Below are 18,452 nucleotides of genomic sequence, written 5' to 3'. Positions count from 1 at the left end.
TACTCAATTACTCAAAACATAGTATGTGTAGTTCCTGAGATTCCATGACGGCATACGACTCGGGACCACACGCTCGCCCACCGCTGCAGCGCCAGTGGTGACTGGGTGGTGATTATGTTTCACATGTGTATTGGATGGTGCAGATGGATGCTATTCGTCGTGGACATAGTGAACATTATATGTTGTTATTCATATCGGTAGCAGCATCGTCAACCAACATCCACACAACCATGTGCAGCTTTGACCAAAGGGCATATAAATCGCCGTGCAGAGTTATGGCCCTTAGGTTACAGGGATCTGTGGGATATCCCTGGGATATTTATAGCCGCTTTGGAGACTTGAATAAGTAACCCTCTACCTCAATCTTCAATCACTCTCACTAAGTCTTGGGAAATGGTTTCTTCCTAATGTAATAAAGTTGTGATTTGTAATAAATTTCCACATATGCAATTTTAGGTTCTGGAGAGGCATGTAGAAGTTGGTTTTCAAGTATAGGACAAAATGTTATGGATGTCAACTTCTTCTTTATTGTATACACAACGTCTCTGGGCTATTCCTTGCCCCTTCGTCAGGTGAAATTGTAAGTTTAATGTTTCAGATTCTTGCTGGATTGAGAACGGTTATGCTGCGCTACATATCCCAGATGTATGAGTCCTTTGAGGTGGGTACAATTGTTTGACAGTATTCTCAGTAATGTGTAATGAAGTATTTTAATGGTAAAGGTTTTAACTCGTTTATTCGCATTATGACACAGTTAGTCGCCATTCACTGTTCCACACTATCAATTTCAGACCAAGCGCATCGCTTGTCACGCCGAACCCGGTTCGATTGCCCACATGGGAATCAATTTTTGGTGTCCTCGCCATGATATTGCTGGAATATTGCTAAAAGCGGTGTAAAGGTCACTCACTCCAAATTCATGCAATGTCAGAGATTTTGATTATGATATTTCTTTGTCAGCTGTGTATTCGTGAGAGTGGTCATGTCTGTGATATAGAGAGGGCTGGTGGAGTAGCCTCGTGGTTAAAGCGTTCGGTCCCCACAAGGGAGACAATGTACGAAGCTCATTTCTGGTGTCTCCGTGGTGATATTGCTGGAATACTGCTAAATGCGGCGTAAAATCATACTCACTCACTCATCTGGAGGGTAGATAATCTGCCTTGAGTGGAGTGGAGCACAGGCTGACAGACAGTCTTCCTATATGCGAGCGGAAGAAGGTTTAAACCCCTTTCACCTTACTTTTTCAGAGCAAGGACAGAAGTAAGCAAACAAGGTCCGACAAAATCTCAGGTGAGATTGTTTATAAGGTACATGTTGAAGTGACGCACCTTACTGTTGAAAACATCACGAAAAACAGGAAAACCTGGAACAGATTATCGATTCAATTGTGCAGACACATTTTACATTTCCACGAATTGTGCACTGGCAAACGGAAGAACTAATATACATTTGATAAATAGAACATTGTGTATTTAACATGAAAAACCTGACGCAGGCAAATGTGTGGAATTCAATCTCTCTCTCCCTCCTCTCTCTCTTTCTCTCTCGCTCTCTCTCTCTCCCTCTGTCTCTCTCGCGAACATCTCACATTGCAGCTGTAAGCTAATGAAAAGCCCCGACACCAAGTCATGGCGAGTATGGATTCAGACCTCTCAGGTCACTCAGATCGTAATGCTTTTGAGAGGGGGTGTCGACCTATAAATTGATAATGCAGACCTATAAACTGATAGGTCGGTTTCAAGGATCATGTCCATCAATACTGTCAATGCTGTTGTAGACTTTACAAGCGACCGTGGAGACCTCACTGAAGGCACATCAACGATGGGTGTGGAACTGACATCACAGAGCAGTACTACCAACCCGACCAGCTCCGGAATCGAGATGAGTGGACCCAGTCAGGTACTTACTGATAGTTTGACAGATGGCCTTGATTATCACCTGTAGGCATTATTAAAAGAATTAATATACATGAGCTGCAATTGTCACAAACGATTCTTCTTTACTCTGAGGAAGTATGGTTCGCATTACCCATGTGGGGTTTCTGAGGAAGAGAGGGAGCACATGTTTTCTCTGCCCAAATGTGGGGTTTCTGAGGCAGAGGAGGTACTTTTCCACCGCCCAATACGGGGTTTCTGAGGAAGAGAGAAGTACATGTTTGCACTGCCCAATGTGGGTGACATTATTCTACAGCACAAATCCCGCTGGGCAACACAAAATATCTTCTCCGCGTTTCAAGAATTCTTGCCAGACACCTCAAAGGGTGGAGACAGCGATGGTATTAGAAGCAGCACGACTAATCCTTACAGGTTCCATATTCTAGCATTCTGTATATTAATACAGTATAGAAACAGATGCTCATTTGTCCAATAAAAGATGACTCCCTCGACAATATTGCTCTTATTCGTTGGTTGATGAATAGTTATTTAGGACCAAGGCATGAAACATTGCCAGTAAGTTTTAGGGTAGTCCACTTTCTTTCTTGTTGAATCTTTGTAGAATGTTCAATAGGATTCAGCTGAGGTGTTCTATCTGGAATCCATATTCAAAGATAAATTGAGACGGAAGGAAGTGTATGTGTAAGTGGCTTAACGATGGACTGGAATCAAATGATGAAATATTTTGTAAATTTTAATTATATTGTTTTCAGTTGCGCTTAAACCTACAGTTCCCATCAATAGACTTTTTCTATCGGGTCGAAAGGTAGACCCCAGTATTGACAAAGATTTAGAAAATTTAGTTTCTGAGATGATGTAGGATAAGAGGTGTTTAGGTCTCCTCATTTTTAGGTTAGACAATATAAATCAATCACACTTATGTTTATTTTCCAGGATTGTTCTCTGATTTCTGAAGAGAATACGAAGGACCCTTTGAACAAGACCATACCAAACTTTGGCCGGGACAAACTGATGAAATTTTGATCGATGTCACCAACACTACCAAGATATAAACGCTTTCCGCTTTGATATATTTGATAATATTTGATACGATCTTAGATGCAAGTTGTAGAATGTGGCTTTTCTTTCATACTTTATGAAATTTTCACAAAAAATATTTTGTATTGTGCTTTAAAACTCTGATGTTCAGAATATTTTAGAATTATTATAGAGAGGTCCTCCATTACCCATCACTGCCCACGGCTTATCTATACTTGACAAAGACAAAATTGTGGAGGTCTTAAATTATTATAGAGGGGTTCTCCATTACCCATCACAGACCACGGCTTATCTATACTTGACAAAGACAACATTGTGGACCAGATCAATGACAGAATGATACTTGCAGCTATGATTTCATATAGAAATCACCATCATATTAAGTTATTGTGAAAAAAGATGTCTTCTTTTGAAAGTGGCTAATTACAATGCGTCCCTTTTCACCCAGCACTTAATGGGTACTGTGATCCTTGCTATCGTGTTATAGATAAAGCCGTAGTCCGGAAGGCTTCGTGTCATGTCGTCTTTCTACTCGCAATGAGCCGATTCATAACAAGAACTTCATACATATTATTCTATTTATCTAATCTATGACAGACCACCAAGCCACCCCTCTCTCTCTCACCCTCACACACTCGCACACACATACGTACATACACATACAATTTGGTGTCTATTAATCTACCTTGGCTGTACTGTAATTGATGCCTTCTATCTGAAATATACACTCCACGACGAAGTTCACGTTGACTGAATGACTACAATACCTGTAATAGTCTCCACTGGATAAAGAGAATGGAATGCAGCTGGCCCTCTTCGTCTCTCTCGCGCGCGCGCACGCACGCACACACACACATTATTTCAACATGATACACTATTTCTTTTTTGCATAATTATCCTTTGTTTACATTTGTCGTATGGTTCCACTTGCTGCCATTGATGTCCCAAACGAGAGCTAGCAATACGGTCACTTCCATATGTCAGTTTATGTTGCCATGCACTTCACTGTCACACTTGTAGTTAACTTCTTTGAGAGGCATTTTAGAAGTTGTATAGAACAAGGAAAACCAAGTTCTATGGATAGTCAACTTCTTTATTGCGATGACTGCGACGTAATTGGTGTAGGTACTAAGACCGTTATCAAGCAAGTGACATCACTTGTAGTTGTATACCTATGAGATGATAATGCAACACAACACCGAAAGGCTCAGATTTGGCCTGTATGTTCTGATTTCAGAAAGAGTGCATTTGTTTACAAACATGGGAAAAGGTTGGTCACATGATATGCAAATTGCACTGGAGTGTGCTGCGATCTGTCATCGGGGGTAGTCTGACCAATCCTCTTCACCAGGAGATACTGTTCTTCCTCAGAGACTTCTTTCCACTGACGTAATATTTCTTTAGACATATTTAGAACCTTTAGATCATGAACTATGCACTGACATGTTATAATCACTTTTATCGGTTTTCTGCAATTAAACTTTGTTATGCACGACTGAACTTGTGTCGTTTATGAAAGGCTACAAAGAAACTTGAAGCATCCAAACTTGTACATTCCTGACATCAGATATTGTACCTACCATACCTCAGCTGATCTTTTTGTGACGTTAGACGTAATGTGTGACGACTCACACATTACGCACCCCTTACAAATAATGTAAATGTTCTGCACCTTTCCACGATATGTTAGGTTGGTGCCCATGTGGCACAATGTAGTACATTGCAGTATCCTCTAGAACTCTCAGTAGAAATATAGTATCACATTATCCCCTACTGCATGCCAACAGACTTGAAACACTGTTACACAATGAATAACACTGTCCCCTACTTAATGTCACCAGACACAATGTAATACACAGGAAACACTGTTACACAATGGATAACACTGTGCCCTACTTGATGTCAACAGAAACAATGTAATACACAGGAAACACTGTTACACAATGGATAACACTGTCTCCTACTGCATGTCGACAGAAACAATGTAATACACAGGGAACACTGTTACACGATGGATAACACTGTCCCCTACTGGATGTCAACAGAATCAGTGTAATACACAGGAAACACTGTTACACAATGGATAACACTATCTCCTACTGCATGTCGACAGAAACAATATAATACACAGGGAACACTGTTACACGATGGATAACACTGTCCCCTACTGCATGTCAAAAGAAACAATGTAATACACAGGAAACACTGTTACACAATGGATAACACTGTGCCCTACTGAATGTCAACAGAAAAAAATGTATAACACTGTCCCCTACTGAATGTCAACAGAAAAAATGTAATACACAGGAAACAATGTTACAAAATGGAGAACAGTGTCCCCTACTGAATGTCAACAGAAAAAAATGTAAAACACAGGGAACACTGTTACACAATGGATAACACTGACCCCTACCGCATGTCGACAGAAACAATGTAATACACAGGAAACACTGTTACACAATGGATAACACTGTCCCCTACTGGATGCCAACAGAAACAATGTAATACATAGGAAACACTGTTACACAATGGATAACACTGTCCCCTTCTGCATGTAAACAGAAACAATGTAATACACAGGAAACACTGTTACACAATGGATAACACTGTCCCCTACTGCATGTCAACAGAAACAATGTAATACACAGGAAACACTGTTACACAATGGATAACACTGTCCCTTTCTGCATGTTAATAGAAACAATGTAATACACAGGAAACACTGTTACACAATGGATAACACTGTCCCTTTCTGCATGTTAATAGAAACAATGTAATACACAGGAAACACTGTCACACAATGAATGACACTGTCCCTTTCTGCATGTTAATAGAAACAATGTAATACACAGGAAACACTGTCACACAATGAATGACACTGTCCCTTTCTGCATGTTAATAGAAACAATGTAATACACAGGAAACACTGTTACACAATGAATGACACTGTCCCTTTCTGCATGTTAATAGAAACAATGTAATACACAGGGAACACTGTCACACAATGAATGACACTGTCCCTTTCTGCATGTTAATAGAAACAATGTAATACACAGGAAACACTGTTACACAATGAATGACACTGTCCCTTTCTGCATGTTAATAGAAACAATGTAATACACAGGGAACACTGTCACACAATGAATGACACTGTCCCTTTCTGCATGTTAATAGAAACAATGTAATACACAGGAAACACTGTCACACAATGGATAACACTGTCCCCTACTGGATGTCAACAGAAACAATGTAATACATAGGAAACACTGTTACACAATGGATAACACTGTCCCCTTCTGCATGTCGACAGAAACAATGTAATACACAGGAAACACTGTTACACAATGGATAACACTGTCCCCTTCTGCATGTTAATAGAAACAATGAAATACACAGGAAACACTGTCACACAATGAATGACACTGTCCCTTTCTGCATGTTAATAGAAACAATGTAATACACAGGAAACACTGTTACACGATGGATAACACTGTCCCCTACTGGATGTCAACAGAATCAGTGTAATACACAGGAAACACTGTTACACAATGGATAACACTATCTCCTACTGCATGTCGACAGAAACAATATAATACACAGGGAACACTGTTACACGATGGATAACACTGTCCCCTACTGCATGTCAAAAGAAACAATGTAATACACAGGAAACACTGTTACACAATGGATAACACTTTGCCCTACTGAATGTCAACAGAAAAAAATGTATAACACTGTCCCCTACTGAATGTCAACAGAAAAAATGTAATACACAGGAAACAATGTTACAAAATGGAGAACAGTGTCCCCTACTGAATGTCAACAGAAAAAAATGTAAAACACAGGGAACACTGTTACACAATGGATAACACTGTCCCCTACTGCATGTCAACAGAAACAATGTAATACACAGGAAACACTGTTACACAATGGATAACACTGTCCCCTACTGCATGTCAACAGAAACAATGTAATACACAGGAAACACTGTTACACAATGGATAACACTGTCCCTTTCTGCATGTTAATAGAAACAATGTAATACACAGGAAACACTGTCACACAATGAATGACACTGTCCCTTTCTGCATGTTAATAGAAACAATGTAATACACAGGGAACACTGTCACACAATGAATGACACTGTCCCTTTCTGCATGTTAATAGAAACAATGTAATACACAGGAAACACTGTCACACAATGAATGAACACTGTCCCTTTCTGCATGTTAATAGAAAGGAAACAATGTAATACACAGGAAACACTGTTACACAATGAATGACACTGTCCCTTTCTGCATGTTAATAGAAACAATGTAATACACAGGAAACACTGTTACACAATGAATGACACTGTCCCTTTCTGCATGTTAATAGAAACAATGTAATACACAGGAAACACTGTTACACAATGAATGGAAACACTGTCCCCTTTCTGCATGTTAATAGAAACAATGTAATACACAGGAAACACTGTCACACAATGAATGACACTGTCCCTTTCTGCATGTTAATAGAAACAATGTAATACACAGGAAACACTGTCACACAATGAATGACACTGTCCCTTTCTGCATGTTAATAGAAACAATGTAATACACAGGAAACACTGTTACACAATGAATGACACTGTTCTTTCTGCATGTTAATATAAACAATGTAAGACACAGGAAACACTGTCACACAATGGATAACACTGTCCCCTTCTGCATGTTAATAGAAACATGTAATACACATGTTACACAGGATAACACTGTCCCCTTCTGCATGTCAACACAATGTAATACACACAATGAATGACACTGTCCCTTTCTGTCAACATGTTAACAATGGATAACAATGTCAACAGATACACAGGAAACACTGTCACACAATGAATGACACTGTCCCTTTCTGCATGTTAATGAAACAATGTAATACACAGGAAACACTGTTACACAATGGATAACACTGTCCCCTTCTGCATGTTAATAGAAACACTGTCACACACAATGGAAACACTGTCACACAATGAATTACACACCATAACTTTTTTGACAGCTTCAGTAATTTTACTGATAGGGAAGAGATTACTGTAATAGTCAGGGCGTAAACGATCGGTATGTATTTTTTATCACGTTTCCGAGATCGTGTTCATGTTAAATAACTACTTGAGACAAGATTACTTCTGATCATATACACGTCTTGTATGTACAAACAACGTATTTTGTAGTTACAAGTTCAAATTAATTTACTTTCGTAAGGTTTAACAGTTGTGATTCGTTCGAGAGATAGGCTCGAATTGTCCCGCGATCTCCAGGCGATTACGTCATCAAAACATGTGTTGTTGATTCAGAGATTGTTTTATACATTGAATCTACTAAAATATAAATTCATATTAAAAACTACTTACGCAGACATGTTCCTGGAGGCGGTATTAGGTAGACTATATCCGTTTAGTTTAATGTCACGTCTTATTGAAGTTAGATTGCATTCTTCTCGCTCAACCGTTCGGAGTCTTCTGCTTCATGCATTACCGGAAGTAGGATGACGTCACATATAGCATACTCTCGTTCTAAAGCAGTTTGAGACATAACAGGCTCAGCGTAAATTGTAGACTTTTTGGACAGAGATAATTTTTAGGAAATTTCACAATTGCATAGGCATTATTATATAAGAATTTATAATAATTACGGTGCTGCATTCTTGGCTTGGCCACTGCGCACAATTATTATTCTTGTGGAATTAAAAATCTAGAAGTTGTAGAAATATTACATAATATTCTGAACCGGACAAGCCGTTAAACTAGCAAAGTTTAATTACGTCTTGCAGTTTGCCTATCCTTAGATTGCCATTGTAACATGTGAAGAAATAACAACAACAACAGCGAGTAAAGATTTTCATTGACTTTATTTATTTGTTAGAATTTTCTTTAAATCGATCCGTTTTACATATATGTTGGAAACTGACGGTTGGGATGGGACCATAACATATCCTTACGACCACGTTCCCCCACCCCAAACCCGTTACAAGTACATTTATTATATCCGAGTCTGCTACGTGTCTTATAGTGAATAAAACCCTGCTTATATTCCAGCAAAATAAAAGAAAACACGCATGATTTTGAATAATATAAACATGCATTCTTTCATTTTATTTGCGTATGTGTACACATCTTATGCTTACGTTTTTATTGACAAACCGGGTGGAAATATAAAGTTATTGGAAAATATACACATGGGCTTTAATCACGCATCCCTGAACCACCACCAAATCAGATTTTTGTGTGCTGAATATCGCATCCCACACTGTAACCCTTCCACCACCGAATCTGTCGACCTGTCGAATGCAATTAGGGGCAAAAACTTCATTTCTTCGACGGTAATCACGCTGTCTTCCATCTCGTAGGTGAAGAAGATACCGTGATTCATCACGGAACCATACTCGCCTCTAGTTTCTAAGGTTCCAGTTCCGGACTCTAGCCCACCGCAAGCGATTGCGCCGATGGAATTCTCTCAGAACAGGGGTACTTCACCCAATCGATTCCTGACAGTTTGGTTGGAAATTCTTCTCAAACCAGGGATGCATTGTGTATTCTCCACGGCTGTGGCAAGACGATGAGGTAAGAGAACAACCCGGATGTTGCGGTTCTGGACTTTCGTGGTAACTCCTGTACGGCCGCTTCTCGGGCGATCTCGGTATGGTGCTCTGATGAACGTTGAAATGTGGGGCAACTGCAGACTGCGACTCCCCAGGTTCAAGGTGGCCTATGATGATGTCTTCTATTCCAGGCCAAAACCAATGACAAAATTAAACACAACGTTTGCCTTTTTATAGGGATCGATATCACATGCCTTTTCGGCTTACTTGCACGTGCATTTTGTGTTGCATGTTTTCATGGTGAAGTTTTGTTGGCGAATTTTTCTTATTCTCAAAATCACCTATGCGTTTGTTTATTTTGTTTAGAAGAGTATATTTGAACATTTACCGATTTTCAGCGTCTCATATTTATCCGTGTGGCAGCAGTCGTCAAATCACTTCAGTTGTTGTCTTGGGGCTGTTTTATCTTGAACAATTAGTTCACAATCCTGCGTCTAAGAGTGAGTGGCTGATGACTGATTGTAGCAGTTCACCATCTTCGTCTGTATTAGTTTCTTCACCAATTTGGAATGTCTCAGAACTCTTAGGACACCAGGAGATGAATCACGTCTACAATTCTCCGACCCCGGATCTTGTTGTTGGCTGGCGGTGGGTTAGAATAGTGGTTAAAGACTCCCCAATGGGAAGGCTACATATCAATTTCAATAGTACCGACAGTTAGATAAACACACAAGAAGTGGTCGTACCGGGGAAATGCACACAGCGGCAACACTCAGGCTGAACATCCGTCTTGGCACATCCTCCTCTGCAGTTATATGGGGAATCCGTTGTTTTAGTGTTGCTTTGTCGAGTTGAGTTGGGTTTTGGGTAACACTGAATACGTGCTCGTCCGAATTAGAAATGGAAATCATAATGGTTATGTTGGATGTGTTGTGTCAGATAAATATTACTCATGTAAACCGTTAAGCTTCCTTTGAACTACAGTCAGTTAAGATAAATATCTGTATTTCAAAGTCACGTGAATTCTAAAGTCTTACCAGTTAAGCATTTTTTGTATTTTTGCAATAAACTGAACACATGCTAATATATATATTTCTGGTGACCTACTACAATTCGGGGAATAAGCTGTAGCATAGAGGTCGGTCAAGGCGGTCGGTCATCACCTTGAAACACAGAAGGCTGTGGAGTCGTGGTTAAGTGGAGGCTGTGAGTGAGTATGGTTTTACGCCGCTTTCAGCAATATTCCAGCAACATCACGACAGGTGACACCAGAAATGGGCTTCAGTATTATACCCATGTGGGGAATCGAACGTTTTGGCCATTAGGCTACTTCACCTTCCCCAGTGAAGGGAGGGTGACATAAACATATTATCATAATAACAACATAGTTCGTGTTCAACACGTGTACAGAGGCAGAGTTATATACATATAATCAAAATAACAATCAAATACGTGTACATCAGGCATATCTAATCATCACAATGATATAATTTGTAGATGTACATCACATGGTATTTTAGGGAACAACAATAATGAAATTTTGAAATTATTGAACAGATGGTTATGTCCTAAGCGATTCAAATCAAATCCAGGAAATGGTATACAATTTGATCATGTTGGCACGCCACACATATAGTATTACGCTTTAGAATATCATCATTTGAAGAACCAAGCGGACTCAGTGTTCGTTAGTAAGTATCTACAGGCAAACCAATTGCTAGCTTTTGACATCTTCGCATACTCGTAGATGTAATGTAGTAGCGGATATGGGTGAATGTTGGTGGGTGGGTGGAGCACACACAACACAACGCTACTCGTGGTCACAGATGACAGCCATTTTATTTATCCATTCAGAGGAATGTTTGAATAACTCTGAAAATATACATAAATATAACTAAGTATTTGAACATAAAGGTATAACATGGCTTACGTCTACATGTATTACACTTTCTATATAGTCTTAGAATACAGCTAGCCCAGACAAAGCACATACTAGCATAAATACATCTTTAAATATACTGAGTCAAAAAAGAAACTGCACAAAATGTAATTTGAAAAATAATGAATTTTTTCTAATAATTTTTCTCTGATGATACATCTATGTATCCGAAATGGGATCCCTATCTTTCGACTCTAGAAAAACGTTAGCAAAACCCACTCAAACCCATCCATTCGCCGTGCAAATGATGTTAGTGCCAAATCAGGTTGTGCACGTGCAGTCGATCACGTGATCTTCGCATCGAAGTTTTCTTCATATGCACGTGTTTGCATTGGCCTCAAGAATTGAAAAAACACTTTAAAACCACAGTTCTAACGGTACTTGAAATGCCACTATTGTCAAATGTGCAACGTGAACGTGCCGTTGGCATGTTGCAAGTGGGAAGATCAGTTATTGACGTCGCAAGAGCAATAGGATGCAGCCGTCGTACTGTGTATGACTTGCGAGGTCGTCTACAACAAACTGGCACCATTTCTGATCGCCCAAGGTTGAGTCGTCCACTTGTGACGTCACGAGCAGAAGAACGTCAAATCGTCCTACATCACCTACGTGACAGATTTCTGCCGGCTACACGAACCAGGGCTGAGATGTTTAGAGGTCGACTGTCTTCACAGACCATTCGAAATCGGTTGCGGGCTGCCAATCTCCATTCTCGACGTCCATATCGTAGGGCAATATTGACGTCACCTCCGATGGACCCAGAGAGACTGGAATCGAGTCGTCTTTAGCGATGAATCCAGGTTTACCCTCAGATTCGCGGACGGCAGGCATAGAGTCTGGAAACGACGCCGTTAACGGTATGCCGAATGTTGTGTACAGGAAGTCGACATATTCGGGGGCGGAAGTTGCATGGTGTGGGATGCTTTCTGTGGGAACAACCGTTCCCGACTTCTGGTCATCCGTGGAAACCTCACAGCTGCTGCTTACCGCGACCAGGTGCTCACCCATGAACTCGTCCATTTGACCAAATCAAACATTCAGTTGTTATAAATACATGCCAAGGAGGAAAAAAATGAAAAAAAAATGTTTCGAAAACTGTCAGTTTCAACTCGCTCGCCCATTGGCCTGCCCATGGGCGAGCGAGTGTAAATTGAAAGTTTTCGTAATTTTTGTTGTTGCATTCGATACATTTTTTTTTCATTTTTTCCTCCTTGGCATGTATTTATAACAACTGCATGTTCGATTTGGTCAAATCCCTTGTCAGAAAGTGTCCACAGTGCGTAGAGTTTCTGGACTTTTGTGAGTCCAGAATTATATTGTGACGTGTTAATATGTCTTTAACAAATATGTTTTTCTCCTTCTTTTAGTTGTATCAAAGAGGTTTAGTTCTTTAAACTAAATAAGTAAAAATACAACAACCTAGCAATACAATGTACATGTGCTTCGGTGATATTAAGAAACTTTGGAATCAAACAGGGATAGAGTTATCGTTCTTTTTCAAAGTAGTTCTGATGTTCATGCGCCAATATGAAATCCTTCCAGAGGGGCACGAGTCGCTATTCGGCTTGTCCCGGAATAACACGAGTTGGTCACGAATGCTTGATTCCTGTCAATTCGAAATACGTGTGAAGGACCCATTAGTTGCAAAGAACTCAAATGGAACGCAAAGTGTATTTCGATTATGATATATAGGAAGTGGTAAGTGCGTTATATCCGTTTGTTCCTTTCAATACATGTTAGTTATAAACGTAGTTAAATAGATCTCTGTGTGTGTGTGTGCGTGTGCGTGTGTGCGTGTGTGTGTGCGTGCGTGGGCGCACGTGTGCATATAACTGCCGGTTTGGAGGTCACTCCATTTGAAACATTGCAAATGACAAGAGTGGTAGGGCTCCTTCAAGTTACTCTAAATTATATTATTGATGTTGATGTAATTCATCCACGAGTAGATAAATATTTATAGATCACATAATTACCATGTAGTTATACTCTTACAACAAGAGAAGGCTAGGCCCATGTGTATATTTCAACGTGTAAACTGTGTTTTTCTCCTCTAGTTTCTCGAAGTATTCGTAAAGTTTCTTTTGAATGTCCGTTTAGTTCCCTAAAGTACTGGATAGAGGAATGTACATTATGTTCACGGTATTCCAGTGTAGTATAGTGAAAAGGGTAACCAGAACCACACAATTATTTTTGAGCCAACAACTCATCAATTTTCAGATCATTCAACATTCAACATTCAAATTTAACTGTGACTGCATTGAAAAAAGTATGTTTTAATGGGAACAGATTATTATTGTAGAAAGAAACCAAGGAAATATTTGTTCAATATCATCAATTTAATATACTCTCCCCAAAAGAAACGCATTATTACCTATTGTGTTCAAACAACCATCGACATATGTAACAAAAGTGTTGATAACATGATTTTACACAATTGCACAAGTAAAAAATCGACTTTACCTGATACAACGCAACATAAATCACCCTCCAGTTGAAATTGTGCAGCAAAGAGCATGCACCGTCTGGCTATAAAATCCAGATTTCTTTCGGAAATCGGCATTCGTTTTGAAGGAGTTTCAAGGTCAAATCACTACACCACGTCTCGACGCTGCAAAACGGAACATCGTCATTGAAAGAATGCACGCTGGAGATTACCAATCTTCTGTTGCCAGGCGTCTGAATGTTTGTCTGAGCACGATATCACGGCTTGCAGCTCGTTACAACCGAACAGGTATAAGAAATGACCTCGAGTCACCACTGTAGGCCAAGATCGGTACATCCGGGTACTACATTTGCGTTACTGCCACGGGTGAGAGCACAGCAGCCAGGGTGCCTGGACTTCGGAGGGTGTCTGGTCAAACAGTACGGAACAGGTTGAGAGAGATTGGACTGAGGGCCAGGAGACCCGACGTCGGGGCAGTGTTACGTCATAACCATCGCGCTTTATGTCTCCGTTATCTAATATTGTCCACGTGGTTGTATAGACATTTCCTTCCTCTAAACTTCTGCAAAAATGCATGTTCTAAAGTCTATTTGTGGACGAGTTATACATTGTTAGAAAAAAACATTTTCGCAACCGATATCTCGGTTAAGCGTTTCTATTTTTTTAAATAGTATATTAGCTACATACATTTAGACATTCACGACCCTAGTAATATTGCAAATCAAAGTTATATTACATGTAATATGATTTGCTGCTTGACAAGGAGAGGATTATGACGATGCCGTTTACTTCTTTTGCAAACAACTGTTAAAGTTCTGCCTTTCAGGAACATTCCATTGTTCACTGTCACATACACATGGGCAAATCTCATGAAATCTCGTTCTTTGACTTTTAGGATAAGTTTTCGGAGCCTCTATGTTCTGATGCCTGTTCTCAGAGTCACGTCTTTCAATATCTCTTTGCAATCTTCAAGTCGTCGCAGGTAACGCCCTTCAAGTCAACATGTATGAAAATAGTAGCATGCGAAAAATATTATTATTTCATAGCATGCATTCAGAAAAGAGCCAAAGTCGAAAAATGAATTTGACCTCAACGTAATAAACTACAGGGCGCAGGATTTGTTTTGACATATGAATATAACCTATTAAAAGTCAAGTAACACATTTACAAAATCCGTGAAAAAAGTGTCAAGGTCACTGGTTCATATGCAAGCTTTAAGCTTTTGCCAAGGCCACAAATATTCGAGAATGTTCGTTTCAGTTTACAAGAAAGAGCAAAACAGATTCAATCGTAAATCATAAACTAGGAACACCAAGTTCTGCGGTGTATACTACTGTCATGGGTAGAGTTTTGGAAACCGGAAACACTTATCACAACACCGGAAGTACATACAATATGAATCAACTTGATCGAAATATACTCTCTTTCCAAGGTGAAGGTTATACACACTTTGTGTTTGGTCCACTGCGTTGTTTTGTTTCTTTGTGTTTAACGATACTCTCATGAAATTTCCAACTATTTGACTGCAGTTTTCCCAGACAATCCATCGACTAGTATCATGAACATCTATCTACGTAACTGGGATACGACGTCATGCATCAAACAACCCAGCGAGTCTGACCGCCCCATCCCATTAGCTGCCTCTTACAAACATGGGTTGCTGAAGACCAATTCAAACCCTGATCTTCACGACTGTGTGTAAATGGCCACATTTGGAAAGGAATACAAACTGTCATTGAAAACAACATATTTGACTTAGACAAGGTTTACATGTTAAATAGACAAGGCTCTTTTTATCAAGTATATAGTAGTTCTTCTGTTTGCCAGTGCATAATCTGAAGCAATATGAAAATATTTCTGCACAATTAAATGATCAAATCTCTTGTGTTCCAGGGTTTCCTAATTTTCGTGATGCACTGCATTTTTAACACTAAGGTGGGTCACTTCAACATGAATAAGGGGCGATGGGTAGCCTAGTGGTTAACACCTTCATTCGTCACGCTGAAGATTCCCCTCACTTATACAATGTGTGAGGCTTATTCCTAGTGTCTTCCTTATGGAATTTGCTGGGATTTTGCTAAAAGCGATGGAAACCTCCCTCATTCAACATGAATTGAAGTATGAAACGTGCGGCCCAGGTGGCACAAAACACTATAAAGAGTGGCCTCCCTTAGTTCCAGTACTGAACAGTTAAGAGTTTGAATCCAAAGTTGGCCTCTGTTGTATCGTACCCATACTCAGCAGTAACAGTGTACCTCGTTACCCTGGCGTCATTTTTCAAGATGGCTGAACTTCCGGTTTGGGGAAGACCGTGACCGGATGCGTAGCCATCTTGGAAAAGTACAGTGTTCAACAGCCTCTGGGACCTGCATCACCGTGGGTTTCCCCCTTCCTTACCCTGATATGACGAAAACACTTTTAATGCGACTTTTCACCCTACTCACTTATTCCATGACGTATTATCCTTGGGACAACAGGCTCGCCCACCACTACAAATCCACTTGGTGACTGGGTGGTGATTGTGTTTCTCATGTGTATTGGATGGTGCAGATGGCTGCTATTCGTCGTGGACATAGTGAACATTATATGTTATTGTTCATATCGGAAGCAACAGCGTCAACCAACATCCACTCAACCATGTGCAGTGTTGACCGGAAGGGCATATAATTCGCCGTGCAGAATTATGGCCCGTAGGTTACAGTGATCAGTGGGATCGAATCCTGAATTCATCCAAATCATGTTCCTAGGATATTTAAAGCCGCTTTTAAAACTTTGATAAGTAACCCTCCACCTCAATCCTCAATCACTCTCACTAATTCTAGGCAATGGGATATGGAATTATAAGTTTAATGTTTCAGATTCTTGCTGGATTGAGAACGGCCGTGCAGCGCTACGTATCCCACATGTATGAATCCCTTGAGGTGGGCACATTGGTTTGACAGTACTCAGTATTAAAGTATTTTAATGGTAAAGGTTTACACTCGTTTATTTCACACCTAGTGGTTAAGGTGCTCTCTTGTCGTGCCGAAGACAAGGGTTTGGTTCCCCACATGGGTTCACTGTGTAAATCCCATTTTGGGTGTCCCCGATATGATAATGCTGGAAGAGTGCTAAATGCAGTGTAAAACCTTACCCGCTCACTCACTCCATATTCATGCTTTATCATTGGTCATATCTGTGATATAGATAGGGGCAGTGGGGTAGCCTAGAGGTTAAAGAGTTCGGTCGTTACACCGAAGACCCTGGTTCGATTCCCTACATGGCAATGTATGAAGCTCATTTTTGATGTTTCCTGTGGTGATATTGCTGGTATAAAGCTAAAAGCGGCATAAAATCATACTCACTCACTCATCTTGAGGATAAAGAATCTGTCTCGAGTGGAGTGGAGTGGTGTGGAGTGGAGTGGAGTGGAGTGTACTACCTGTCGCTCGAAATTCAGGTGTAAAATAAGCACCGTTGGGCCCGAATCCGGTAATGTGTGTCTGAGTGGGATATTCATGTTGAAGCACAGCATACTCAGTTGGCTAGCATAAAGAAACGGGAATCAGTCAAGACAAGACTTTGTAAAAGCAGCCACACAGGCGCTAATAATCCGGGAGAATGTTTAAACCTCTTTCCCCTTACCTTTCAGAGCAAGGACAGGAGTAAATAAACAAGGTCCAATAAAACGTCAGGTGAGATTATTTAAAAGGTACATGTTGAAGTGACGCACACTACTGTTCAAAATGCAGTGCATAACGGAGTTTTGCAATTGATTTAATTGCGCAGAAATATTTTACATTGCGTCGGATTATGCATTGGCAAACAGAAGAACTAATATATATTTGATAAAAAAAACAAGATCCTAAATAGTAAAGAGCATGCGTTTGGTTTAACCCCTCTCTACCACCTCGGCTTTGTGTCTGAGACTGTCCCGACAGTCCTCAGGGATACAATCGGTCGAGTGAACATTTAACATGGCAGCTGTAAGCTAATGATAAACCTCGACACCAAGTCATGACAACTATGGGATTCAAACCTCTAATCAAAGGCATCTATTAACCTTAAGGAATGCCACTCAGATCGTAATGTGGGTGATATCGTGTGTCTACCTATAAATTGATAAAGCAGACATCAATAGGTTTCAAGGATCATGAGCATCAATATTGTCAATGCTGTTGCAGACTTTACGAGCAGCCGTGGAAACCTCACTGAAGGCACATCAACGATGGGTGTGGAACTGTCATCACAGAGCAGTACTACCAGTCCGGCCAGCCCCGGAATCCAGATGAGTGGCCCCAGTCAGGTACTAACCGACAGGTTGACAGATAGTCTTGATTATCACCTGTAGGGTCAAGTGTTCCGCATCGCTGTCATTATTCAAAGAATTAATATACATGAGCTGTCACAAACGAGACCTCTTCACTTAGAAGAAGTATGGTTCGCACTATTCAATGTGGGGTTTCTGAAGAAAGGAGGGAGTACTTTTGCTGTTGTAAGAATTCTGGCCAGTCACCTTAAAGGCACAATATCACACATTTCAAGAATATTTTGGCCTATATTCTATATATTGGGGGCA

The 18,452-nt window shown here is 40.2% G+C and overlaps 1 protein-coding gene across 1 annotated transcript in view; it reads left to right on the top strand.

Moving 5' to 3' along the window:
- Window positions 1-4,425, top strand: part of LOC124253367 (adhesion G protein-coupled receptor B2-like) — a 68,918-nt gene extending 64,493 nt beyond the window's left edge. The window contains exons 24-27 of the mRNA XM_046687120.1: window positions 599-661; window positions 1,248-1,290; window positions 1,778-1,899; window positions 2,829-4,425. Coding sequence (XP_046543076.1) covers window positions 599-661; window positions 1,248-1,290; window positions 1,778-1,899; window positions 2,829-2,918 — 318 coding nt within the window. The 3' untranslated portion in view covers window positions 2,919-4,425. The remainder of the gene's footprint in view (window positions 1-598; window positions 662-1,247; window positions 1,291-1,777; window positions 1,900-2,828) is intronic.
- The last annotated feature ends 14,027 nt before the right edge of the window (window positions 4,426-18,452 follow it).

The sequence above is a fragment of the Haliotis rubra genome, unplaced genomic scaffold (assembly GCF_003918875.1).
Source record: "Haliotis rubra isolate DU_JTF1 unplaced genomic scaffold, ASM391887v1 Scf1140, whole genome shotgun sequence".
Classification (NCBI taxonomy): Eukaryota; Metazoa; Mollusca; class Gastropoda; order Lepetellida; family Haliotidae; genus Haliotis; species Haliotis rubra.
Note: the sequence above shows the minus strand (reverse complement) of the source record. Positions and strands in the feature narration are given on the sequence as shown.